The 26,880-nt window shown below is 36.7% G+C and overlaps 1 protein-coding gene across 38 annotated transcripts in view; it reads right to left on the reverse strand.

Moving 5' to 3' along the window:
- Positions 1–26,880, reverse strand: part of NFIA (nuclear factor I A) — a 371,362-nt gene that overhangs the window by 317,596 nt on the left and 26,886 nt on the right. The window contains exon 3 of one of the 38 annotated variants that reach the window (XM_036444075.2): positions 23,845–24,736. The exons of 36 other annotated variants lie outside the window; for them this stretch is intronic. In XM_036444075.2, the coding sequence (XP_036299968.1) occupies positions 24,663–24,736 (74 nt within the window). In that variant the 3' untranslated portion in view covers positions 23,845–24,662. Of the gene's footprint in view, positions 1–23,844; positions 24,737–26,880 lie in introns of those variants that run through there. One more of the 38 variants, XM_036444077.2, reaches the window with a different exon arrangement.

Below are 26,880 nucleotides of genomic sequence, written 5' to 3' on the forward strand. Positions count from 1 at the left end.
GTCTCTTCTCAATTAAAGTTCATACTGCTATTATATAAAACATTCCCTCATTGTTGGGAAATTACAGAGTAGGAAGACGAGGTTGATGACCAGAAAAGCTACCTTTGTGCCTTGGGGGGGGGGGGGGGGGAAGTTGCACGAACCTGTCATAGCCCTAGTCAGTTAGAAATGTAAGGGACTTTAATGGGTATTTTAGTAGAACCACTTAAAATTAAGTGATGAATTGGAATGGGGAAAGTTATTCCAATAAAAGCAAACAAATTAACTAACCTGACCTTGGTCCACATAAAAGATTCATTTTCTTAATGGAAACAAACTCTTTGTGTCTAGCTCAGGTTTAACCACTGAAGTGTACGTGGAACCTAAATTAAGCTATAGAAATGTATGCCTCCAGACACTCAGGTGTACATGCACAAGTAGGTAAGAGTTCTTATAGCTGTGAGGTATGCCACTGGCATGGTCTAGTATGACCCACTTCTACAATGATTACCACATGAGTCAGAAACCTGTTAAGACCCAATTAACAAAAATGTTATGCATCACTGATGCATGCTTTGTCCAGAGCTTAATTCCACTATTTTCCTTAGTAAATTCTGCCTTTTCTACTCATTAACTTTCTCTTCCCTTGGGTACATGTAGCAACTTTGCCCATTTTGTTTTAAAAAAAAAAAAGGTTACAGGAGATCTGGAAGTAAGGGTAATGGGATGTCTTTTTGTCCATTATTCTAAAAGAGTAAGATAACATCTGTCTTCATCACACATTTGGCATCTCAGATGTCGTAAAAACTGCTCATTTCATGAGCAGTTTGAAAGATAACATCAATGTAGCCCAACCAAACTGGAAGTGGGTTGGTCTTTCCTCTTCTTCCTCCCTGAGCAACTAAAAGTGTTTTCAAACAAAGTGGAAGTAATTACTGAATAAGTCACTCAGGGAGCAGCTCAGTGTCTAGGCTGAGGAGACAGGACTATCATGCTTGAAGCAACCAAAGGCAGTGACTCTGGCTTTTTGAAGAAAAAAAAAGTCTAGTAAGATTCATCATATAAGAACCGCTACACTGAGTCAATTCTCTTGTCAATCAAGCCAGGATTCTAACTCGAACTGTGCCCCCAAGAGACAATTTGTAGGAAGACATGGATGTGCTCTGAATGTCGCTTAACATTCTTAACTATGTGATATGTTTTTAAACATATGCACTATCTCTATACTCTCCATGGAAAATGTCCCTAATGTGAAATACTTCAAAGAACTAGTAACATCAGATAAGAAAGTATGTTTGTTGTCTTCCTATGGGTGTTTCACTTGTACAGCTGTCATTTAAAACCAAGTTGCATGGACTTACGTTCTTACTCTGTAAGAGAAAGGGGTATAGGTATATATATTTATTTATTTATATCACTTTCATAATAAAATAATTCTGGGGTAACTGGGCTACTTCTATATGATCTAGAAATGACCTTTCCTTAATCTTACCACTTTTAGCATTTAAAAGATATTAAAAACGAAAGCAGGAGGTAAGCACCACCATTTGCTGGTGAACATACCTGTGTCCTGAGAGTGGCTCTAGGAGAGTCACTTCACCATCAGGACCTGAGTTTCCTTATCTGAGGAGTGTATGGGATTATATCAAATGACCTCCCCAAGGTCTCAATGTCTAAAATTTCTTTATCTGGAGGTAAATCATCAATTTCTATTACACGCAGACTGATGCCTATTTTAAACAACATATAAGGGGGTTACGTGTATCAACATTTTTAACTCAGGTTACATATGTTTTACTTCACATGTAATAGAGCTTGTCATTTTTACCTGGGCTCTTCATTTCCCTGTAAATCAAATCTCTCATTATGGTCCATTATTCTTCCTCTTCACTATTTATTAAATTAATTAGGTGCTCTGTACCACTGCATTTTGATACCATTCACCCAAAATAAAAGCACGTGAAATAAGGTTGACTTAAACAACCCACAACTGGAATACTAAATAACAGGCAGTTTCATCTAAATCATTCCATTCAATTCATAAACCTTAAGAGTCTAGCATTCGCCAGACACAGGGCTTAGTGCTGGGTAGTCAAGGACTTGCAAAGGCTCCTACCCCTGAGGAGCTCCCAGTCTACTGAGAAAGCCAACACCTACTCTACCACAGGTAAATGGGCATATACAGGATGCTCATATATATTCTGCCTGTTTTCAAAGGTTCCTGAGGAGTAAAGGGTACAGTTTTAGTAAATACTACTTGGCTTATAATTTAAAATAAAAAAATTAAATATAAATATAAACTCTTTAACATTTGTATTTTTTACTTTTTAAAGAATACTTTTTTTGAAGCCCACTTACTGCTGAAGAATATTGCAGTCGCTTTTTTATTTTTAAGGGCATAATAATTCTTTTTCAATGTCCAGAAATATCAAGGGAATATAGAAACTACCACAAACTTTCATTTTAGCCAGGCATCTTACATGTCTTCTGGACAAAATAACATGGTCCAGATGATGGTTATATGAATGTCCTCCTCAAAGAGGTTAGTTAATTTGACTGGCAGGAAGTTCTCTACTTGTAGTTTGTTGTGTTTTTTTTTTGTGTGTGTGTGTGTGTTTTTAAAATATATTTTATTGATTTTTTTTTATTTTTTTTTTATCAGCGGGGAAGGGAGAGGGACAGAGTTAGAAACATCTATGAGAGAGAAACATCTATCAGCTGCCTCCTGCACATCCTCTACTGGGGATATGCCCGCAACCAAGGTACATGCCCTGGATTGGAAGCAAACCAGGGACCTGCAGGCTGATGGTCCATCCACTGAGCCAAACCAGTTAGGGCTGGAGTAGTTTTTAACATTTTAAGATAATGGGTTCCTTCAAAAAGCTGGCAAATGTTATCAATCCTCTTCCCAGAAAAAAATCACAGGTAGTCTAAATTCTGCAAACAATTTCAGGAACTAATACACAGATCACAAGTTAACCTAGTCTGTTTGTCCTGTTGACTATTTTTATTTGTGGTTTGAATGATGGCATACAATGGATTGATGAATCAGGCAAGGTGGGATAAAACGAAAGTATCTTGTAATACATGCTTCAAGTCTAGACCTCTAGGATTCAAAAAGAGTGTCCTATGTTGAAAGTTAAATTGTGGTCAACAAGAGAGCTTGTGTGTGTGTGTGTGTGTGTGTGTGTGTGTGTGTGTGTGTGTGTGTGTGTTTTAAAAAGTCAACTAAATATAAGATGGCAGAACTCACATGGGCAGCTGTGCCTGTCACCATACCTGCATGAAGAAACAGAGAATTCCATCAGCTCTGTGATGTTCCTAAGGTGGAATCTGGACCAAGGAGAGATATTCATAATAGCCAGATTCTAGCTAAATAAATAAAAAAGTATTTTCAAACAATGTGTACTATTAAGATAGACAAGGCTGCCTTATGAGGAAGGGAGCTCTCCTTCGACCTGGGAGGCAATTTGGTGTGGTGCAAGAAGATGGATCAGGTTCTAATTTCAGTTTTGCCTTAAGCAAGACATATGAGCTGAGGCAAGTTTCCTTATGCTTATATAACTTAGTTTCCTCATCTGTAAACTGGAGGTTATAAAACCCACACATGAGTCAAATGAGATGGCAAGGAAGTGCCTACTCCAGTATCCTGCAGATGTAAGGTAGGCAACATGAGATCCTGCCAGCCTTCATCCTCTCTCCCACCCCTCTCACTCTTCTCTGGAAGTATTTAAGCAGAAGCTGTTCAGGGTATCACACAGGAGATTCCTACAGAGGAAGGTGGTTAGACATGATGGCCTCTAATATCCTTTTAAGTCTGGGGTTTGGTTAGCAAAACTATTCTTAGGTGATATATCTTCTACACTCTGTGTATGAAGTTGAAAAAGATTTACTTTCATCCACCTCCCTTCCTTGAGCAGCCACCTGAAAATCAGAATGAATGCTCTTATTTTTCTTCTTAGGTATTATATGCTTGCTAGCTCACTCCACTTTATTTCAAAGAATTTTCCATAAGCTCTTAAATGTTTCCATATGACACCATATTCTGCAGGTAACCTGAGTTCATACCATTCCCCAAACACGAGTCCCTATAAAACATTCCAGGATCTCTTTGTGTGCTCTGAATAGAATTTGTTAGGCTGCCAAATCATTCGGTCTTCTCCAGATAGCCTTGTCATTCCTAACTTGGTTATCGAATTCTTTTATCCGTGTCTTTTAATCAAAGCCTTTCAAAACAATCTGAGGATTAGGAAATACCATAAGGTCTAAATGAAAAAGGCAAGAGGGTGAAATATAACTACCAACTGGGACAAAAGCAAAGGGCTCTTCTGACTTTGCTTTAGGATACAACAGCGGAAGCGACTGTCATCTGGGGGAGGGGAGTGGTTTAGGGGGGACTGCCGTCTCAAATGTCACATGTGAATAAATTATTGGCTGTTCATAAATGACAACAACAAAAAGGTGGTATTCTACTTTTGTTCCTAATCCACGAGTTTACACAAGGTCTTGACCTAGAATATTTTTAAAAGAGGGAGACTCTCCTTTGTCAAGAAATCATCACCTACCACTTCAAAAAAAAAAAAAAATTCTTAAATAAAATGACAAATTAAAAAAAAAAATGAAGAAAAGTCCCAGGCTCCATGCCTCCCTAGGCAGCGGAGACTCCCTCCTCTCGGAGAGAGAAGCAGAGATGGTGGGTGCGATCCAGAGTCACAGCTGCTTGGGAAGTTGCCGGGCTCTCCTGTCATTTCAGACGCTGCGCTGCACACAGACACACTTGGACATGGCCACCTGGACTCCCGCCTCTCATGGAGGGAGGCCAGGGCGCAATGGTTCCGCCCGCAGCCGTTCCCTGGAAGGAGGAAGGCAGGCTGTTCCACAGAGTCCTGACCACACGGCGAGCAGGTTGAATTTTCAAACAGGGCAATAATGAAAGGGAGAAGGAACTGGCCGCCTCTTCCCCTCCAGCCCCAATTTTATAACTCAAGGAGATCATTGTTTCTCTCATTATTATTTCCTCTCAACCATGACAATAAACACTCTTCAGCGAATAACTCATCAGTGGAAAGCTATTCAAGGAATTTTACATTGATAACACTGCACACGAAGAACGGGAAGGAACTCTGTTGATAATTTGTTCTGTTCAGATACCTGGGATGCCTGCTCCTCAGCTGATCAAAATAAAAAGCCCTTATGAAGGGCTCATGATTCAGATCCTCCTGTCCTCTCGGGACAGAATTAATCTTCCCTTCCTTCGTGAGACCGGTACTCATACACAACACTCACTACATTGTGCAGCTATCACGTCTCTCTCCACTGCAAGGCCTTCCCCTCTTGAGAGTAGGGCCTGGTCTTATTCATCTACAGATCCACGTTGCCTAGCGTCATGGTTGGCTCAGAGAAATTTCTCACAGTTGCCTCAATAAATGGTTGCTGCATTAAGTTGGGCTAAAAGGCACTGAAGGTCAAGAAGCTAACATGATTGCCTAAAAGTCACAGGGCAGTGCTCTTTCCACTCTTCCGCATGAGCTCCCCAGCCCAACAAAAAAAAGATGGAAGTAGTGATTATTATTTCATTGTTTCTCAGAACCGTTGTTCTTCCTTCAGCACTGATGCCATTCTTCATCCAATAAGGCACTCGCATTCAAGAAAAAAGGAATCTGTGTTGCCTGATATCAAATAATTTGATAAGAAGCTGGTAAAACAGAAAGGTTTCACACATGCGAATCTGCCCTTGCACCCAGCTTCAATCCACTCATTTCCCTGATCTGTATTCCTGCTCTCCAGATGGACCACCAGCTTTACACCAATGCCAGCAACAGCTTGCATATTGTTTGTTTAAAACAAAGATGATGGATTAAATATCATATGTAATGCGAGGAAAGGGGTGAAGGCTAATATTCCTGTCTTGAAATTTATCATGAACCCAGTTCATGTAGCTTCCTTGCCTCCCTTCTCCCCCCTGCCAGTGGATTGGGATAAATAAAGATTCAATTTTATTTTTCAGACTCAGAAGAGGAAGCACACATTCATCTAGAATATGGAGCCTTTCCATCGCTCCAGATTTATTCTAGTTCTAAGGCATCATTACCCTCCAAATTATACAGACTTATGTCATTTCATTGAAACACTCATTCACCCATCACATGCCCAGATCCAACAGTAACACTTTTGTTTTAAAATTATGCCAAAATGAGCAAATTTGAAATTCTTTCACCTATATTTGAGTACTCTGCAAAATGTCTCTAATCATCTCGAATAAATTCCAACCAAAAAAGTCTACAATTTCCATGCAAAATACATAAACGAAAGAAATTGCAGCAGAGGTCTCTTTCTGTACCTTCTGCATATATGCCTACAAAGCAGCTGCAGCAGGGTGAACTGTGTATCAAAACCAGGTTTTCTATGTGACTGTGGATTCTTTCCTGCATATTTATATGTTGCCCCCATTAGAAAAATGATTTAATAAATAAGCACTTTCTTTTAAGGAACCAGGAGGGAACAAATGTATAAAATGTAAAGGTAATTCTATAAAGGAATTCTGATGATAGGATATCATTTAAGTAGATTCTCATCAACAAAGGAAGACTGATTAGGGTCTAGCTGTCCCCTGGGGAATATCTCTAGGAGAAACCAAAGGTGGCACTCTCCCTCTCCTCCCAGCTGCAGGGATGTGTGCACTGAGTCAATGCGGGAAGCCCATCTGGAAGCATCACAAATGTGGCCTAATCCTAGACATGCTCCAGTCATCAGTTTCGACACTGACGGTTCTCTCGCTCTACCATGTCTATCAACTAGCTGCTCAGGTTCAAACTTTATTGAAGGCTGGAATTTGGCCCTCTCCAGTTGCACCATGAAGAAAAAATATTTAAAGAAAGGTGTTTTGCAATTCCTGTGTTTGGAATGAGCGATAAAACCTGCAGTGCTACCAACACTTTCTAGATGCCAGTTCAATGACATCCATTTCATATGTCAGGACAGAACAGCAGGCAGACTGCACATCTAACAAGGCCTCAGCAACCCTGTGCAAACTCTGGGTACATGGGAGTTACACTAAAACTTTAACTACATGACCTTTATGGCAACTTGACTGCCAAAAGGCACAATTAAGCCAGTCGTATTGCTCTATAACTCCTTCTCCCATGTTATAATGCTGGATTGCCATTTTCTCTTGTATGTTTGCACACGTGAGAACATTTCTAGACTAACAGGCATATTCAAGCATCCAGACAAATAAAAAGAATCTATAATAAAATTTAGTATTTTAAAAATAGCCACCAATATATCATGGGTAAACAAGTGGACAAATTAATAAATTTAACTTTTAAATATGGGAAAGTCCCACTTACAGTCACAGAATATACATTTATTCTCTTAGGACCTTGAAACCTAAAGTCCTTAGAGCTACTAGTATATAACAGTCTATGATTCTTTGAATCTATTTTTTATTTATTTGCTCACTTGAATTTTTTCTTGTCAGGGAAGGTAGTTCTAGCCTCTCTTAGAATATCTTTCCACCTACACATCTTCCTACTGCAATAACACAAGTTGAGCTGAATGCACAGTTATGTAACTTTAAGATAGAAAGAAAATGGAAAAGGGAGTTTTACCCCAATCCCACATGCTATAACCACCAAGGCCCAGCTAGTGAACATTTCATTTTACTAATATACTAAAGCCAGCACTAAAATATTTCCCAATAGGTTAGGTGAAAAATCCTTCCCTCTTCTGATGTTTTGGGGGAGGGAAGGAGAGAGTGAAGTCAAACCATTCAAAGTTGGTATGATGGCATCTACTGCTATATTCCCTCCACAATGCTGGTTAAGGACAACAGAGTCTTTTCTTGTACACATCCACTTACGGAGTGCAAATTCTTTGCCTCATAAAGCGAACTCTGTTTGTGCTGAATGTATATTCACGATTTCCTGCTAATGAGGTAAAAACTGATTCCAGATGAGTAGGAAAAATGTCTTCGTTTTCACTGAAAATTAATTCCAGGACAAAAATGTAAGACAGTTTTTTTTAAACCTGTAACTGCTTATCAATTTCTGGTTTCTTGCTTACATATGTACTCCCTAGATTAATTTATTAATTTTTTGGGGGTGGGTCAATGTGTGATAACATGATATACTTTTATGTTATGAGCATAGGGTTGCTCATTTCCATCCATAATCCAAAGGAGCTTATGTTTTCTTGTCCAGAAGACAACTCTTTTTTTAAAAAAGATCAGTACTATATGGCATAGAATACCATCTAGAAAACGAAAGAGTTCAAAAGGCACTGGGGAAAACAGAGTTAAAGTGATCGTGTAATCAACCTTCACTCACACTAGAATATTTAGCTATTGCATCATGTGCAGTACACAAGTCACACGCTGTCCTCAGGCCACTCCATTGAGTAACAGACAATGCAATGCTTTAAATTTGATTTCCTAATGTCCTGGAGGTCAATTTAAGAACATACCATTTGTTAATGCATTTCTTGTAAATTTATTTGATATTTTTAAAACTGGACCTGGTGTTATCGCTAATAGATATTAGTAACAAAATACAATCTGAGGTACTAATGAGAATTAAATTAGGCAGCATAAAATGCAAAGTGTTGCTGCGTTCAAGCTTAAATCCGATGTGGGTAGTTCTAAATGTAAAAGCATCTTCTGTCCTAGGACTCGGACTTTATAATGTTTCCGTTTTCTTTCAATTCAGAACCAGCTAAAGCCTTTAAAAAGTAGTCTGTGTAAGAGCCATATTTTTAGTTTGAAATGGACTTAGTTATAGGTTGTTAACTTCAAAAACCCCAACGGTCCAAGTCCTAGTGTGTGTTACCTTGATCACTTTTAAAGACGCTTTCAGTAACGTCTTTTGAGATGGGACCAGAAGTTACTTTACTCCTTTCCCAAAGGCTTCATTTACAAGCTTATCACCCTTTTGATAGCAGGTCTGTGTTACTGAAAACTGTCACTGTCACGGCAGAGGTGGAATAAGTGGACATAAGAATAACACCATTACAGCGACCAGAGTTTGTCTGGAATGCCCAACCCTGTGTAGCAACAAACGCTGATTTTGATTCTAACAATATTTTCAAACAATCCTTAAATCTGGCACACAGAAAGAATACTAATCACCTAGATAAATGTGTTTCTTCTACATGCTGGAGAAGCGCCATAAGAATATATCAAGTTTAGGAAGCTTATGTGAGTGAGGCACTGTCCCACTTGGCATTATTTATTGAATTTCATATTATTTTATTAGAATGTTGAGACAGACACTACATGAAACTCTACAATTAAGCTAATTCAATCTTGTCATCTCACATAGTAACAAATATTACAGAGACAAACCAAATCGATGGTCAAGTGTATAGCACATGATTTAAGCCAAAGAAATCAGGTTTGATCAATATGGAACCAAAATTTAAAGAGGAGAGGGAAATTCCTTTTTTTTGGCCTTGATCCAAATACGCTAGCTATATAAATAGGGTTCCTTTGAGATGTTGAGTATACCCTACAATGAAGAAAATAAACTACCAATCCTCTAAATACCCAAACTTTTTCCTCCAAATGATTTTTTTAAAACAATACCAAAGTTGACAAGTTAGCAGAGGGGAAGCTATTAAAATTCAAGGGCATTAAGCACAAATTTCTACTCACCAGGTGTAAACCTGCTATTGGATTACTAATTTTTCATTGAAAATGTATATAATCTTATAATATACATTTCTTCCCCAACAATGAGGCAATCAAACACTATCATGGATATATATTTCCATAGTATTTTCAGTTATAAGGAAGGGCATAAACCTTCAAACTTACAGATGGAATTTTTAAACGTTCCAGAGTCTTAGTCTGGATACAAAAATTCAGCAGAAACGATCACAAGTTATTTCAGCCATACAAGTTATTTAATGAGCACCCATGCAATCTATGCCAAATAAAAATGAAGAACACAGTGCCATGCCAACTTCTCTGATTAATGCATCCTTAGCTTACATTTCCATACAGCTTCTCTTAATTAAAGACAAACAGAAATTTCCTCTCACTAAACACTTTTAGGTGCACGTTTACTTTCTAGAGTTATTTCTAAAAGTTTGTATCGTTTATTTTGCTGAGTAACCGAATTACTTCATATGATAAAGCCATTAATTACGTGGACCTGGTAACAAAGGAAGAGCCCTTGGCGCAGGAACAGAGGTTGCAGGGTTGATGTGCGCTGTGGACTTTGGGAGTGAGGTAAGCAGGATTTTGTAAGTTGTCACTGGGTGTGGTGGAGGTGGTGGTGGGGAGGAAATACTTAAATAAAACAAAAAAAATCACTAAAATATATACATGGATATTTAAGATTTCATGGGATATTTTTACCTAATAAAAAAAAAGTTTTATATGCATTCGTTCTCTCAACCAGCTATCATAATAATTTATCTGAAAATTAGCGTGAATAATTTCCTGCTTATTGTACAAAAGGAAAAGACCTATAATATCTTTCATACTCCATGCACTTTTTCAAAGAATCCTGAGACTTTCTCCTAAATCAAAATGAGTTTCCTCCTGTCTGGATGCCTGTAGCAATTATTAGCTCTATGACTCTTTGGCACATGCCCTCTGGTACTTACATCAAGAGGTAGTACACAGCACCATCCGCAGTCACACAGACCTGGATTCTAGTGTTGTCTTCACCACCACTCACTTGGCTATGTGACCTTGTAGCAAGCTGTTCTTCCTTCCTGGAGGAGCTGAGTTATCTCTCTTTAGACCACACTATCCCTAAACACCAGTGTCCAAACTGGAGGAGCTGAGTTCTCTCTCTTTAGACCACGCTATCCCAAAACACCAATGGCCTTTCTTTCTTCGTCCCTGGGAGACACACACACACACACACACACACACACACACACACACACACATACTCAACCCCCACCACGTTCTTTGCACCTGGTCCCTGTCTACTTGGATGCTTAGAGTAAGTGTTGTCTTACCCTCCATATAAAGCAAGAACCCCTCATTTATTCTCTACCGTCCTGTCCATTTCCTTTAGCGATTTGTCACCTTTAGAAATCATTGTATTTGGCTGAAACTGGTTTGGCACAGTGGATAGAGCTTCAGCCTGTGGACTGAAAGGTCCCAGGTTTGATTCTGGTCGAGGGCATGTACCTTGGTTGTGGGCACATCCCCAGAAGGGGGTGTGCAGGAGGCAGCTGATCAATGATTCTCTCTCATTGATGTTTCTAACTCTCTCTCCCTCTTTCTTCCTCTCTGTAAAAAAATCAATAAAATATATATATATATTTTTTTTTTTTAAAAAAAAAAAAAAAAGAAATCACTGTATTTTGTTTACCCACTCCCAAACTGTCAACTCCATGAGAACAGGGCTCTATCTGTCTAGTCTGCAGGTGAATTCCTAATTCCTAGCACGATGCCGGCACATAATGAGCAGCCAATAATAGTTGGCTGAATAAATGAACAATACTGATTGAAAACATCATTACATATAAAATCATTTTCTCCAATCAGATTCCCAAAAGTGATGTTACTAACTGTAAATTTCTTTCCATTTCTTTAATTAGGGGCTGCTTCATAGTCTGTGGCCCACGGGAAGGTGCCTTACAGACAAGGGTCTACTTTCATCACAAGTGGGTAGGCAATTTGAGATACTCTGTCATATGCATTAAGCTCAGAGTCTTATACACAGTAGGTACTCAACAAATACATTTGAGAGCTTTAATACCTAAATGATAAACGGCAGTCTGTCAGGACAATGAATTATTAAGCAACTGTTATTAGTATGGAATATGATGACCTCTTAAAACATTCAAGTTATATCTGCCAAATAATATTGAGAGGAAAACACAAAATTACACCTGCTATATCATTACATAACACAAAAACTACGCTTACTCATGAATCCATCTTTTTTCCTGTTCTTACCATCACTATAGACTTGACAACAAAGGACTCGGGTGGAGAGAAACTATTTCCTAAATATAAGACCTCAAACTTTTAGGAGGAAAAAAAATGGTATTAGGGAGACCAACTGAATCCTGTATCACCACCCAGTGATTCATTACAAACATTCATTTCTCTGGGGTCATTCTTCCATCACTATGGAGGGATTTATATCCATAACCTCCATTAACATTAATGGAAGGTAGCCACATAATTTCACCAGAAGTCCACTAGAGAATCGGGCCTGTAAGAGAAAGAGCTTTCATTTATTAAGTTTATAAAGAATTCCTAATATAACACAAATATATAACAGGTGCCTCTGTTAACTGCCATTGATGAGTGCCATTATGCTGGAGAGGGTGAAATTGAACAATTAAATTAATTCTGCTATATTCACAGAAAAGAGAGCTCATAAAACCATGTACGGCTAACCCCTCATGGCTCCCTCCCACAAGAGACTATCCTTTGATGCTCTGTTGTAATTCCAAAAGCAAATAGTAGTTTGAAGTATTTCTTGTCATTGGAAAAAAAAAAAAAAAAGCACCTTTAAAGATGGAATGTTCTAACAAAATATACTCATACATGAAGGAAATAAGGAATTTACAAGCCAACACAGTCATTATTTAATTTTTAATTAGGCTTCACCTACCAATGGAAAACGAAGTCTTCCTTCATCCATTTAACAAAATGCTCATTGAGAATACTCCATGGCTTAGAAAGCTTCTGAACAGATGTTGAAAATGAGAATTCAAGACTCAGGAAAATATGAAACTCACTTTACTCTGTTCTCAAGTGACGTGATAAACAAACAGCCTCACCCACTGCAGTCATAGTTGATAATTTATTTCTAGAGTCTGATTACTCTATGGCAATTCACTTGGCTGATGAAACATTCTTTATTTGGGTGGGATGCGCACAGATACCAACTTAACGAATGTCGTTCCCACAAGATAATAGACCATAGAGAAGATGCATGCCAGGTGGCACTGCATCGAGAAACCACTTTTCACCTATCAGAAGACGCCTTCACAACCGACAGGGTTTATCAAATTCACAAAACCGCATTTCTGCCAGGCAAAGTTTCAGAGCCACCTTTGTTTCTTCATTAAGGTCATCTCAACTTTCGGATATATCCATGTTTTCTGCATATTTGCAGTTCCTCAAAATCCTTACCTCTGCAATAATTAGTAACAGCACTAGCAGTGGCAGAGAGGTACTGGGAAGTTGTTTTAATTAACATGGAGTCTCACTTTGACTGTATACAAGGGCTTCCTTAAATCCATAACACAATTTTACTGATACCTAGATAATTCTCCTTCTCCAGCATTAGATTGGGATCTCTGATTTGGTCCTTGCATTTATACCATTGAACTCTGTTGCAACTGGGCAGCCTCAGCATAAGACAAAAATCGGCATCAGACTCAAACTCTTAGAGGTGAAAAAAGGGGGCACCTTAAACCAAGAAGAAAACATAAAATATGGCAGCTACTCCTCAGATTATCCTTGGACGGAAGAATCTGGCTGCAAGTGAAGAAACGGAAAGAGCAGGAGGACTGATTTTGTTGTTAGTCCTCACTCCTCACTCTCCATCCTGACCCCCTAATTTTTCTATTTATTTTTTATTGAGAGTGGAAGGGAGGAGGAAAGACAGAGAGAAACATTGATATAAGATAGAATTATTGATTGGCTGCCTCCTGCATGCCCCCTACTGGGAATCAAGCCTGCAACCTAGGCATGTGCCCTGATTGGGAATCAAACTGTGACCTCCTGGTTCATAAATCAATGTTCAACTGCCTTTCACACTTCCCAGAGGGGAATGTGAAATTTTGAATGTATATTCAAAACAAACTCTAATTATGCCAAGGGAAAATATGTCAAAGGGACCAGATACAGACCTTCTCCCTCTTTGGGGCAAGGGCTATTGGACAAAACCTTTCAACTTTGCTCAGGAATAAGCTGGCAACTTCTTTTGGGTAGCCTTGCTCAACGACTGGCACAAGGTAAGGGATGGGTCTTGATGAATGAACGTGGGCAGGAGATATCTCATACACTAGCACACCCTGTGCTCCATCTGACCTCGGGCTGTTGAGAGCACATACCATCTATTCCCTCTGTTGTGTTTTCCCTTCATTTTGCTTGCCAAGCTTCAAGGTCCTGCTGAAATATCATCTCCTTCACAGACATCTTCCTCAGTCTCCCCCACTCGGAATGAATACTGCCCTTTGTTGGGCCACATGAGTCCCTTGTATTCTACCTATACCCTAGCACTTAGCATGCTGTGCCTCTTCTCCTAACAATCTTTAAGCATCTGGAAGGAAAGAAGAATGTTTCCATTTTCTCTATTATTCTTCTATGAACATACACCATGTTACCTATTTCTAGTAAATGATCAACACATGTTTGTTGAATATTTAAAATGTGCACTTCTACCTACACCAATACTTTCTATCCTGTCTGAACACAATGCCCAATTTCCTCCTGATTATATTAAGATACCTAAAATGTAGTATCTGAAGCCAAATCTTTTCTAGGCTCTTGAAGGCACTCTCAGATTACTTACTATAAACAAGGTAAATATAGAAAACTGACAAGAAGAATGATAACAGTCACCATGAACACACCGTGTTCAACCTTATCAAGGATAAGCCTTCAAAAGATAAGAAGAAAAGTCCAGAACATTCTCCTGAGTAACTGGAACATGCCCTCAATTTCCAATAAAGATCAAATATTGACAATGGAACAATCTGGCCAAGCACAAAAGAAACTGAAACGTGTTCTCTAAAAAATCTGCTTTTTTAAAAAACAGAGGGGAAAATAATCTGGAAATCATTTTCCTTTGAAAGGATAAAGGAAATAATGTTCTTTTTTTCAGACTTATCTTTCTAAATATATATAGAATCAGACTTATCTTTCTAAATATATATAGAATCACTATTAAATTTTTTAAAAGATGTTTTATTATGTAAAAATATATATTTTTAAGTTTTAAGTACCACATCAAAATCAGAAATCACTTTTTTTCTAAAACACCCTTGCCAGTTTATATATTTCATTCACTATATTACTCAGGGCACAGAAAACAAAACCCACTATGATTGACACTTCTGTGCTGAGAGAACTACAAAAGCCACTGCTCCCTCTCCCTAACTCCACTCAGTCCTGTTTCGGGACCCCTGTATATGAGCCTGGTGATCAATCTTGCCAAAGCACTTCCTGAAACAGGTCATATCCCTGCTCCAAAGCCCCACATGACTCTCCATTGCCTAAATTTAACCAGGCACTCAATGCCCTCCCCTACAGAAACCCCCCAAACTAACCAAGCTTGTCCACTTTCTTGACCTGCAATAAATCTTGCACTTTCACTCATGCCTTGCTCTCCAGTCTCTACCAATCTGATCATTGCCCCTCCTCACCATCTAATTTCCAAACAAGCCTTCAATCCATAACTCAAATTTAGTTTCATCCAAAGGCTTTCTAGATTGTCCGTTCTTCATAAATTCTCTTCTAAATTTCTATAAGACATGTTCTTATTTGGTCTGTATTTATATGTCCCCAAGAAGGATGTGTTTCATACAAGCAAGTACTACATTGTGTGTATATATGTGTGTGTGTATATATACATATATGTGTACTATATATATACATATATGATTATATCCTCCACCAAACCTAGCATGAAGGCTCACATGCAGTCAATACTCAATATATATTTACAAACTAATTATCTCTAAGAAAGTAATTTATAAATGTTACATTATGAGATTTTAAAATAAGACTATAACAACTAAATTAATATAAACTTAATTATAATAAACAAAATGCTTTTAAGATATTGAGACATATTATAATTAGAAACTTTTATTCTAATCTTATTCCTGATCATGTCACATTTTAAAGGCTAATATAATAAAACATTGAAAATACTAACTAAGCAGGCTAATTTTAATTCCTCAACCCAAATTACTATAAAAATTACCAATAAAAAAAACCCTGTAAACTCTGCCATATATGCAGGATGTAATTAATACAAGCTCAATGGTAGCAATAATTGCATATGAAATGAATGAATGTTAGGCCCACAGCAGAATTTTGAGTTAGTATGAAAACTTCAGTAATCCACTGTGTGCAAACATGTCCCTAATTTTAAATGGGTTTTAAAGAAAAAGATAGTTTACTATACTAAATCTTTTCCTACAAAACTAACTGCATTTGGGTGACCATTTAAAAAAAAGTTTTCTGACTAGAAATGTGAGGTATCGTGCATGTAGAAGACTTGGGTAAAAACTACCTTTCACATGACCTTAATCTAGGACAACAAAAAGGCAAATACAAGACATTGAAAAGACCTAGACAAGCTGGAAAAAACCAACCAACACTTAAAAACTGACCATGAATGAACTATAGGGACACTTTACAATTTACAAATTACACACACACACACACACACACACACACACACACACACACTCTTCATCATACATCTCGAGTCATGGTATTCTACATTACTACATAAAAATGATCTTGTACCTTGACTTTAATTTAATCTCTTGTTTTGCTGAATAAGAAACCAGGGTTTACTGCCTTTTTTCAAAAAAATGTTAAAGCTAACTAAAACTGAGAGTTTATAAAAGGGATAGGGAAATATATTCTTAAACAAAGAGAAAGCATTTATTTTTCAAAACGGCATAGCTCAAATACTAAAGACATACTCAAGCTGCCAATTTTTAAAGCATGTTTTTTTAAAAAAATCTTTCTATTTTGGACAAATAGGATTAAGCTTCTTAGACAATTCTTTGTTGTTTTGACTTCAACAATTTATGCAAATGAGATGTTAATTAGTGTAATTGTAACTTAAATTATGCTTGTGTAAACCTCTCCATTGGTAGAAGAGTGTGGGAATCTACACAACTGGTATTTAAAGTAGCTGTACCAACTCCCTTCTGAAAGCCCAGCATAGCAAGATCACTTTCATGTCTTTACAATTTGTTTTTATGAGGTGATAACATTTTTACAAATACCATCATTTTTGGTTTTTTATATTGTAAGTGACAGTCTGACATTTTACAACTGGCTTATTGAAAACAAGAATTGAGCACTCTAGCAGTAACGGACATTAACTGCTGAATAGAGATTCAGATGCTAATGAGGTGAGAGGGGCTCCAGAAAGTTTTGATAAATGCTACACACACTCTAACTAGCTGTGAATGTGGGTTGACAAAGAACATCTACACCAGGGTTCAATAAAATGTAACCCTTTAAATTAATCATACTGGCAGTATTTAATAGAATGCACAACAATCTCCTTTTCTGTTGGCCATAAAGCTGGAGAAATGCAGAGTCCTCACAAATGAATGCTCCCACATTTCCCACTCCACGCTGCTACTTTCATCGGAACATTTACAGCTGTTTCAGTAGTACTTACTGTAAATAGCAAAGTATAAGCAGATTTCAGAGTCTGACTCTTTCACAACAGAGGAGATAACTTTTTTATGCATAGATTTAAATAAAAACGCCTAAAAAAAAAATAAAAATAAAAAAATAAAAAAAAAACATTGAAGATTGAATGCTTGGTTCAGAACCCAGCACATAGTAGGTTCTTAATTAGGGACAGTTGCTATGCTAGGCAAGACCTGGCAACTTATAAAAAGAAAAACCATCTGCTCACACAGGAAAAAATAAGAAAATTCAGGAAGTAAGGCCTTCTGTCTTCAAATTCACAAACTTAAAGTAGGCCTTTGTTCTTCAGGGGCTGTTGGGAAACCTATTTTATTGCTTTTGTAAAGAAATCGTTTTATACAGAAGAAAAATAATAATGTCCTAGGAAGTGAAACTAGAATGAGCCTCATTATCCAATGACTTACTTTATTTAATTTCTGATGCTCACACTAACAAACATCTATTGATTGCAATGTTATACATTTCAGCAGACTACAGTTCAAGAGATCACCCTTATATTTCTTAAGCAAATGCAGAATATTAACATGTTATTTCTTCTTAAAGTGACAAGCCCTAATATCCTTTTTGGTTTTTGCCAATTTTAATCTTGGCAGGAAGTGAAAATCTGTGCACTCAGCAACACTGCAATCTTGCTGGCTGTCAAAATTATGTGTCAGCCAATGCCTGAGTGGTATTCTTGTCATTTCACTACGGTAAGAAACTTATCAGCCTGACATATAAAGCCTCTAAAAGTAGTGATTTATGCCAAAATGTAGATAAACTTACCCACCACCTAAATTTCATTTTTATAATTCCTATCATTATTATAACTTCCAACCAAGTAGTATATGTCCAAATTGTAATTATATCTTCAAGGATGATTTCTTTTTAATTCAAGAAATAATTATTACTAAAATTGTTTCAGGTTAAAGATCACTAAATTTTAAAACATATACATTTGTCTACATTGACACATGTATGTATACATATTGTTAATATGCTTGCCTACAGATATTGCATACTTTTTTTAAAAATCATTTTCTCCCAAATAGTCTCCATGTGAACCACACATTTCCAAGCCACCAAACTAATCACTTCTCAGTAGACTGGATAAAAATGATACCTTTACCCTTCAGCAAGCACTGGTTCCTCTTTGACTTTTTAAGAGTAAAAACTATCACTTAAAAAAAGTGAGGAAGTAGAGAAATGTGTGCTATGGTTTAGAAATGGCCATTTAGCCAAATTGCATACCTGTGCTGTGTCAGCGTCCTGGCAGAATCATCTCATTCCACTGGTCTAATGGATGGCAATTGAATTTAATTAACAAAACTCCTTTGACTTAGTTTCATACAGTGCTGAATGTAAGGAATGTCTCCTCTCTCTCTCTCTCTCTCTCTCTCTCTCTCTCTCTCTCTCTCTCTCTTGTATTTAAATAAAAATATCCTAAACTGCCATCCACTTTAAGAATATTAAAAGCTATACATTATACTTAAAGATATAATACAGTCATCTCCTTCCCCATGGCTTAAATTTAGTTACTGAATTATATAACATAAAATAATTAAAAAGATACTTTGATAGTGATACAGAGTATAGATTCAATTACCACAATGTATCCATTAAAGGTACTTTTTATAGTATGAATAAAATACAAATCCTCTTTATGGATCAATACCAGAACATAATTCTATTCTTCCTCCTAAAAAACGGAAGTTAACCGTTATAAATCATCTTCACATGAAAATGGTAAAAAGGTATTCCTTTGAAAGTGTTCTAATCTCAATATATTAAGAATGTTACTTTCTCTATTATACTCATTTTTAAACTGTACTAAAATTCCAACATTTGATAACTGATTAACAGAAAACATATTAACCATTCTTTTTCATACTTATATAAATGCCTGACATTAAATTCAGAGAGACATTTCCATTAATTAAATAATATTTTCTAAATAAAATCAACAACACCAAAAAAAAAATGTTCCTAAGGGATTCTGTGTAAATATTACTACTCTGCCTAACTTTTGCTTGGCTGGGCATTCTGAGACAAGTTCCTATGATTGATTATTGTAGTATCTCTGAATCTTTGACTTTGAACCATAACCTTTTTTGCGAACAATGACAGTTGGGACCTACCATTTGCCATCTGTAGAGATGGAGGGAGGAAAAGGACTTCACGTACATTAATCAACCAATTAAGAACAGACTTAAACAAAACACTAAAGCATAATAAACCCCTGACTGCTTAATAGCTTTCTACTTTTAATAGTTGTCTTCCTGCAGTCTGCTCACAAGATTAAGAGTAATCTGTTCAAGTCTTAACAAAAATTGCATGAGGAAAAGGGAAAAAAGTAAACCAATGCAAACCATGGATTTTAAATTGTAAAACATGATATTTAAAGATTCTATAGTTCAAATCAAAACTTAGGCTGACATGCACACCACAATATCAAAGAATCTCACATCCATACAAAATATGGTCATTATCTTTACTGAAATATCTAAAATGATTAGTATATACAAATGAGCCTTTTATTTTGAAATTTAGCTAACTTCATTCTTTAAAATACCATTCACTGAATAATTTATACTATCTCCCTGCACATGAAGTAATTTGCCAGGAGAATTTGAGGATTCAACTATTGTAGCATAGAACAAACCAATAAGAGAATTTGAGGGGGGGAAAATAACAAAATGAGGTAAGTTCTTGACCTTTCTCTGTTTAAAATATGATCATCAAATATAATATTTAAATATTAAAGCATAATCTCAATCTCATTTGTGAATAAAAAATAAATAGAAAACCAAGGGATGAAAGTCAAGGATGCCCATACTCACAGTTTAATTCAACACTGAATTAATTGGCAGTACTAGCCAGCACCGTAAGAAGTGTAAGAAGGATAAAAGTATAAGACTGGAATAGTAGAAATGAAAGTGCAATTGTTTATACTTGATATGATAATCTACACAGTAAATACAAATTAATTGCTGATTACTGGCTGAAAACATGTAAATATAACTGGATGTGAAATTACTGTACAAAAATTAACTGTTTTTCTAAACTAGAAACACATTTGTAGAAAATATACTTTTAAAAACAAAATTTTTAAAAGCAGCTTCAGAAAAAAATATCAAGACCTGAGTAAAAATTCAATCAATTGAAAGATAACATCTAAATAAACTGACATACCATGTTCATAGATGTACTAAGATCTGATAGTAAAAAGATAATTTATCTATAGATTCAATACATTTCTAAACAAAATTCACTTTTTATGAAACTTGACAAAATGATTCTATCACCTCAAACCTGTCAGAATGACTGTTATAAAAAAAAAAAAAGACAAGAAATAATTATCGCTTCTCGGCCTTTTGGCTAAGATCAAGTAAAGAAATAACTAGTGTTGGCAAGGATGTGAAGGAAAGGGAATCTTTATACACTGTTGGTGGAATTTAAATTGGTGTAGCCACTATGGGAAAAATTAAAAAATATAACTACCACGTGATCCCAACAATTTGACTTTTGGGTATCTATCTGAAGAAAACAAAAATACTTACTGGAAAAAGATACTAGTATATTCACCCCCGTGTCCATTGCATTATTATTTATAATAGCCAAGACATGGAATCAACCAATAACTTGATTTCTATCAATGGATAAATAGATAAAGAAATTGTGGCATACACACACACACACACACACACACACACACACACACACACACAGGAGTATTTGGGCATAAAAAGAATGAAGTCCTGCCATTTGTGACAACATGGATGGACCTTGAGGGCATTATGGAAAATAAAGTAAGTCAGACAGAGAAAGACAAATGCCGTATGATTTCTCTTGTAAGAGGAATTTTTTTTAAAAAGGGTCATGGATATAGAAATTGGTGGTTGCCAGAGGCAGAAGTGAAGGGGCAAGAAATGAGTGAAATGTATCAATGGAAGAAAAGAAAAATAAATTCAATACTAAAAGCTTATTTGAAACCATAGCTGTAGCCCACCTTAATGAATACAAAATAATACTTTAAAAAAGAGAAAAAAGGTTTGAAATTAAAGTGAATTCTATATGTGGAATAAAATATTAAATATAAATAACATATACTGAATATGGAATAGTAAAGAGACAAGAATAACTAAAAACCCTCCTCAAAAAGGTAAGAAAGATTTGCCTTATCAGATATCCTATGTAACTATAAGTACCTAGTAAGTGACACAACATGGAGTTGGTACAGGGTAGATAAATTGATTATTGGAACACAGCATAGAATCCAGATACACACAAATTCGAAAACTTAATAAACAATAGAGGTAGCCCGGAAGATTATTTGGAGGAATAGAGAAACTATTCAATAAATGATGGAATAAAAACTATCATTAACAAAGAAAAAATAAAATTGAACCTCTCCTTAATATCATACACAAAAAATGAATTCCAATTGGATTACAAATTTAAATGGGAGATAAGCATTTAAAGATGTGTAAAAAATACTATGTATTCCTAACAGAGCAAAGAAGGATATTTTAAACAAGACAAAAGTGCTAACAGTAAAGAAAAATTATTAATAAAGTTTACTATATTAAAATTAATTTTTGTTCATCAAAAATATCTTAAAGCAGCCCTAACCAGTTTGGCTAAGTGAATAGAGCATCTGCCTGCGGACTGAAGGGTCCCAGGTTTGATTCCGGTCAAGGGCATGTACCTTGGTTGTGGGCACATCCCCAGTAGGGGGTGTGCGGGAGGCAGCTAATTGATGTTTCTAACTCTATATCCGTTTCCTTCCCTCTCTGTAAAAAAATGAATAAAATATAAAAAAAGATATCTTAAAGAAATTAAAAGAGAAGCCACAACCTATGAAAAGATATTTGAAAACATATAATGCAAAGGAGAATTCAAGATACATAAAGAATTCCTAACAAACCAACAAGAAAAAGACAAGCAACAAAATAGAAAACATAGTAAAAAGACATGAATATTTATTTCACAGAAAAGGAAAGATATAGAAAAGATGTTTAATCTCAATATTAATCAAATGAAAAATGCAAATGAAGACCACAATAAAATATCATTTTATAGCCACCAGGTTGGCAAAAAGTAAAAATTTGGCAATAGTAAATATTAGAAAAGACATATATCAACATGAATCTTTTGTACACTGCTACTGCTAGTGAGAGTGAAAATAGGTACAACTATTTTAAAAAATAAAATAATATTATTGTTTTTTAAAATGTAACATTTGCCTGGCCGGGGTGGCTCAGTTGTTGAGCAACAACCCATGTACCAAGAGGTCATAGGTTCGATTTCTGGCCAGCGCACACTCCCAGGTTATAGGCTCCACCCCTTGTAAGAGAATGTTTAAGAGGGCATTTAGGAGGCAGCTGATGGATGTTTCTCTCTCATTGATGTTTCTATTTCTCTCTCCTTCTATCTTCCTCTCTAAAAATCAATAAAAAATAAAAAATAAATTAACATTTACACACTCTGTAAATCAACAATTCCACTCTTAGTACATGCCCTAAAGAAATTCTTATACACATGCTCCAGATGTCATGACTTCCTGGTAGCAAGAAACTAGAAATATCAAATGATGGCAGATTATAGAAGAAGAATAAATTAAAATATATGAATATTAGAAACATTGAATGAAAATCAATTTTAAGAAGCATGTATATATGTATGCATATATGTATATAAAAGTTTTATAGAACTTAAGCAAAACTGAACAATATATTTAGTATAGATATATGTCATGGAAACATTTCTTTTATGTGAGGGTAATGAGGAACATAATACTCAGGATAATGGGTAATATTCCCAGGGAACATAGAAGTAAATGCAAAATACTGGTAATGCTCTCTTTCTCTGGTGGGGTGACAGGTTCCCAGGCCTTCACTTCATTATTATGCACTAGAGGCCTGGTGCATGGAAATTCATGCACTGGCTGGGGGGGGGGGAGGGGGGGGCGGGGCAGAGATGAATTCAGCCTGGCCCGCCCCTTCTCACAGTCCGGGAACCCTCAGGCATGGGAGGCAACCCGGCGATCAGGGGAAGTTGACATCCCTTGACACCTCTGCTACTGCCACTGCCGACATCACAAGCCTCAACTGGCCCTGGTTACCTGCACCTCAGGCCAGCCCTGGGCAGCTGCGTAGCTGCCATCCAAGGCTTGCCTACACCAGGCCAGCCCTGGGCAGCTGGGGGGGCTGAGGGGACTGGGAGACTCTTGAGGCAGGTGCGTGGCATGGCCTGCCTTGCTGCACGCCTGCCACCCTAGGGGGGCTTGCGGGGACTGGGTGCTGTCATCTTGTGGCTGTGGGAGCCACCATCTTTGAGGGTGTGGTAGTCATTTAGCATATTCCCTACTTATTGGTTATGGGTGCCACCATCTTTGTGATGGTGTGAGGGTCAATTAGCATATTCACTCTTTATTAGATAGGATTATAACTTACATATATTCTTTTATTGGAAAATAAATTTAAAAGGAATAAAAAATCAAACCAGCAATGTTTATTAAAACAAAATGTTTTTTCACAATATCCTAAAACCTTTCAGCAACAGGCCTGAAATGGTTTAAAAGAAATACATGTAATTCTCTAGTTTGAATTGTTTTATTAATACAGTCACATTTTCCTCCCAAAAAAATATATGAATAGTTAAATTAGGGCAGGGGGGATCTTTATTCTTTTTTACTTGACTGATGTGAATAATTTTCATTTTAAATCCAATCTCAGTTCCCCATATAAATAGGGAGATGAAGCCATACAGGAGGTAGTAACTGAATGAACAAATCCAAACAGCAGATAATCCACATTTCTGTTTGGTTTAAAATGTATCGATTAGTCTTTTAACACTCCATTCCAGGATGCTTGGTTTCAAAGAAATGTCTATTCTTGGGAGAGGGTTGAAACAGGATGATCCAGGTTTGTTGTAAATAGCTGGAAGTAATACATACATACACACACATATCATATATCATATACCACATGTCACATAGATATGAGAGGAGATCAACAAGGTTGTTTATTTTTGGTCTCATTCGAGAGGTAGAATTTTTTTGGTCTGATAGATGAGTACAAATCTTCCTTTCAATGGTAATATTCAATATCTGGTTATAGGACTTTGTTTCTATGAATAATTTCCAAAAGAAATTTTTTAAAAACCTGACTGAACCTAAGTGGCATGCAATATACAAAGATGAACTTAACTGTATTGAGAAGCCTCTTATCTCATCACAAGTCCAGTCAGCATTTCACTACATCCGTTTTGATAGGTAGACTGATGCACTATTCCTTAAAAAGGCGTTCTAGGTGTGCCAAATTGAGAAACTGAAACAGCGATAGCTGTCCATCCACACTTCAACAGGATGAAGGTGATCATCTTCTCTCAGACACAAAAAATATAATCAGAGAATTAAGTAATAATTAAATGAGGTAGGATTTCACTGATAAGCATTATAGTGGCTGCTATAAAGTTACTCTATACCAGTCAAGATCTCTCCACTACACGCCATCTAAACACACACTCCTTACCACCTGAGAGGTGTTCGACCAGCCACACCAAGCAAGAACAATGAATACTGTGAGAAGGGCCATGAATTCATTGCGACAGCATTAACTACATTATAAAATTAGAAAATAACCATTTTTCACAAGATGCTATAATTTCAGTAATTAAATATCTCCTTTAGAGATTGATAATACTCGAAGGGAGAGAAAAATTAGAGTGTTTCCTAATTCAAGTTCTTAATAAACATAATCTTCATGTAATTTTAAGAAAGGAAAAAAATAGAGGTATTTACCTCTTCAATACCTGACTAGTGTTTTTGTCAAACATAATTTGAGCTATTGAATGAAAATTTACAACATCTGAACAGGTATTTCCCCTTCCCAAAATTCTTATTACTTAATAAGCAATTAGTCATACATTGATCTTGACCTGATTACACTTCAGAAGTAAAAATGAAAGGAATTTCAAGAAGATATATAAGAAAAATGAATGTTTCCTATTAGTATCAACAGTTAGAAGATGCCCTGATCCTAGGAAGCACACTGGGATAGCCCATGCTTTATACCACCTTGCAAAATCAGGCTGGTACACTATCTTCTTTGCAGCTTTGAGATTCAATTAGAATGTAAGTGAAAAAAAATTGCATTCTAGTTTTTATTCCCTACCGGAATATTTTTGGTGACTGCTCACTAAAGAAGGCGGGCAAAATTTCATCCCTTCTAGCATTCTATAAAGCACAAAAGAAGACTTTTCTCATCTTTTTAAAGCAAATTAATTTTCATATGATTTTATAAGTTGTTTTTTCTCGTGTACTTTTGGGGGATTTTTGGGGGGTCTGGGGGAGGGAGGGAGAGAGAGGGAGAAGGAGAGAGGGAGAGAAGGAGAGAGGGAGAGAGGGAGAGAGGGAGAGAGGGAGAGAGGGAGAGAGGGAGAGAGGGAGAGAGGGAGAGAGGGAGAGAGGGAGAGGGAGAGAGAGAGAGAGAGAGAGAGAGAGAGAGAGAGAGAGAGAGAGAGAGTTTCTGTTCTGCTAAATGCTTCCATTATCCCTTGCTGAAACCAGTAGGAGCTTTTAGTTATGAAAATGGGGCCAGAAGGAAACACTTTATGGGAAAATCTGCAGTGGCACAGTTTTGATAATGAACATGCCTTGAGAAATAAAATCATGCATGCTGTATGTGTTGAGGGGAAGAAACTCTTATCTTCAGTTGGGTTCTGTTTCCCTTAGAGAGGCTTATGTTACCTACAATCAATAGGTCTCCAATTAAACAAAGAACATTTACATAGGCTGGTGCATTTTGGAGCTAATGAAATTGGTGTAACAGTTTTGATGAGAGTAAAGCATTGGATAAGAGGGGAACTTCAGTAGTTCACTGTATATAATTGGGCCCAAGTCCTTAATTCTGATTTCTAACTTTTCTACTACTACTGCCTGTGACCTGTCCCAACTTGGGGTAAGTAACTATGCCAAAATACACCTGATTCAGTGAAGATAGACAAACCTTTAAATGCTCGCTAGACATAAAGATATGACTGACACTTTCCCTTTGTAGCAAGAGAGTATGTGATCCAACCCCTTCTCTGCTGCCATCACCACCACCACCAAAGTGTGTCCATCCTAAGGAGAGGACTCCATATTTAATCAAGATTATGCTCCTTAAAAATTCAACAGCATGAAATTAAATTCCTTTGTCTCCCCTCTAGCTAGGTACCTTGCACATAGTAGGCACTTGAGAAATGACTGTTGCTATAAAGATGATCTTCTTACATAAGCTGAAGCAATGGTTATATTTTCCTATCACCTCCATATCATCTTTACTAGGTAAACAGTTCAAATAAAAGTCAAGACCAGGATCTTAGATGGAAAAACAAATAGCCTGACAGTTTCTCTAGATAAGTCTGGCATCAACAAAACTTTATTTTCCAAATTATAATTATTCACATATGAATAACTCCTTTAGGATAAGAGGGGAACTTTAGTTGTTCACCATACATAATTGGGCCCAAGTCCTTAATTC

Source organism: Pipistrellus kuhlii, unplaced genomic scaffold, assembly GCF_014108245.1.
Source record: "Pipistrellus kuhlii isolate mPipKuh1 unplaced genomic scaffold, mPipKuh1.p scaffold_m20_p_2, whole genome shotgun sequence".
In the NCBI taxonomy this organism is placed as follows: Eukaryota; Metazoa; Chordata; class Mammalia; order Chiroptera; family Vespertilionidae; genus Pipistrellus; species Pipistrellus kuhlii.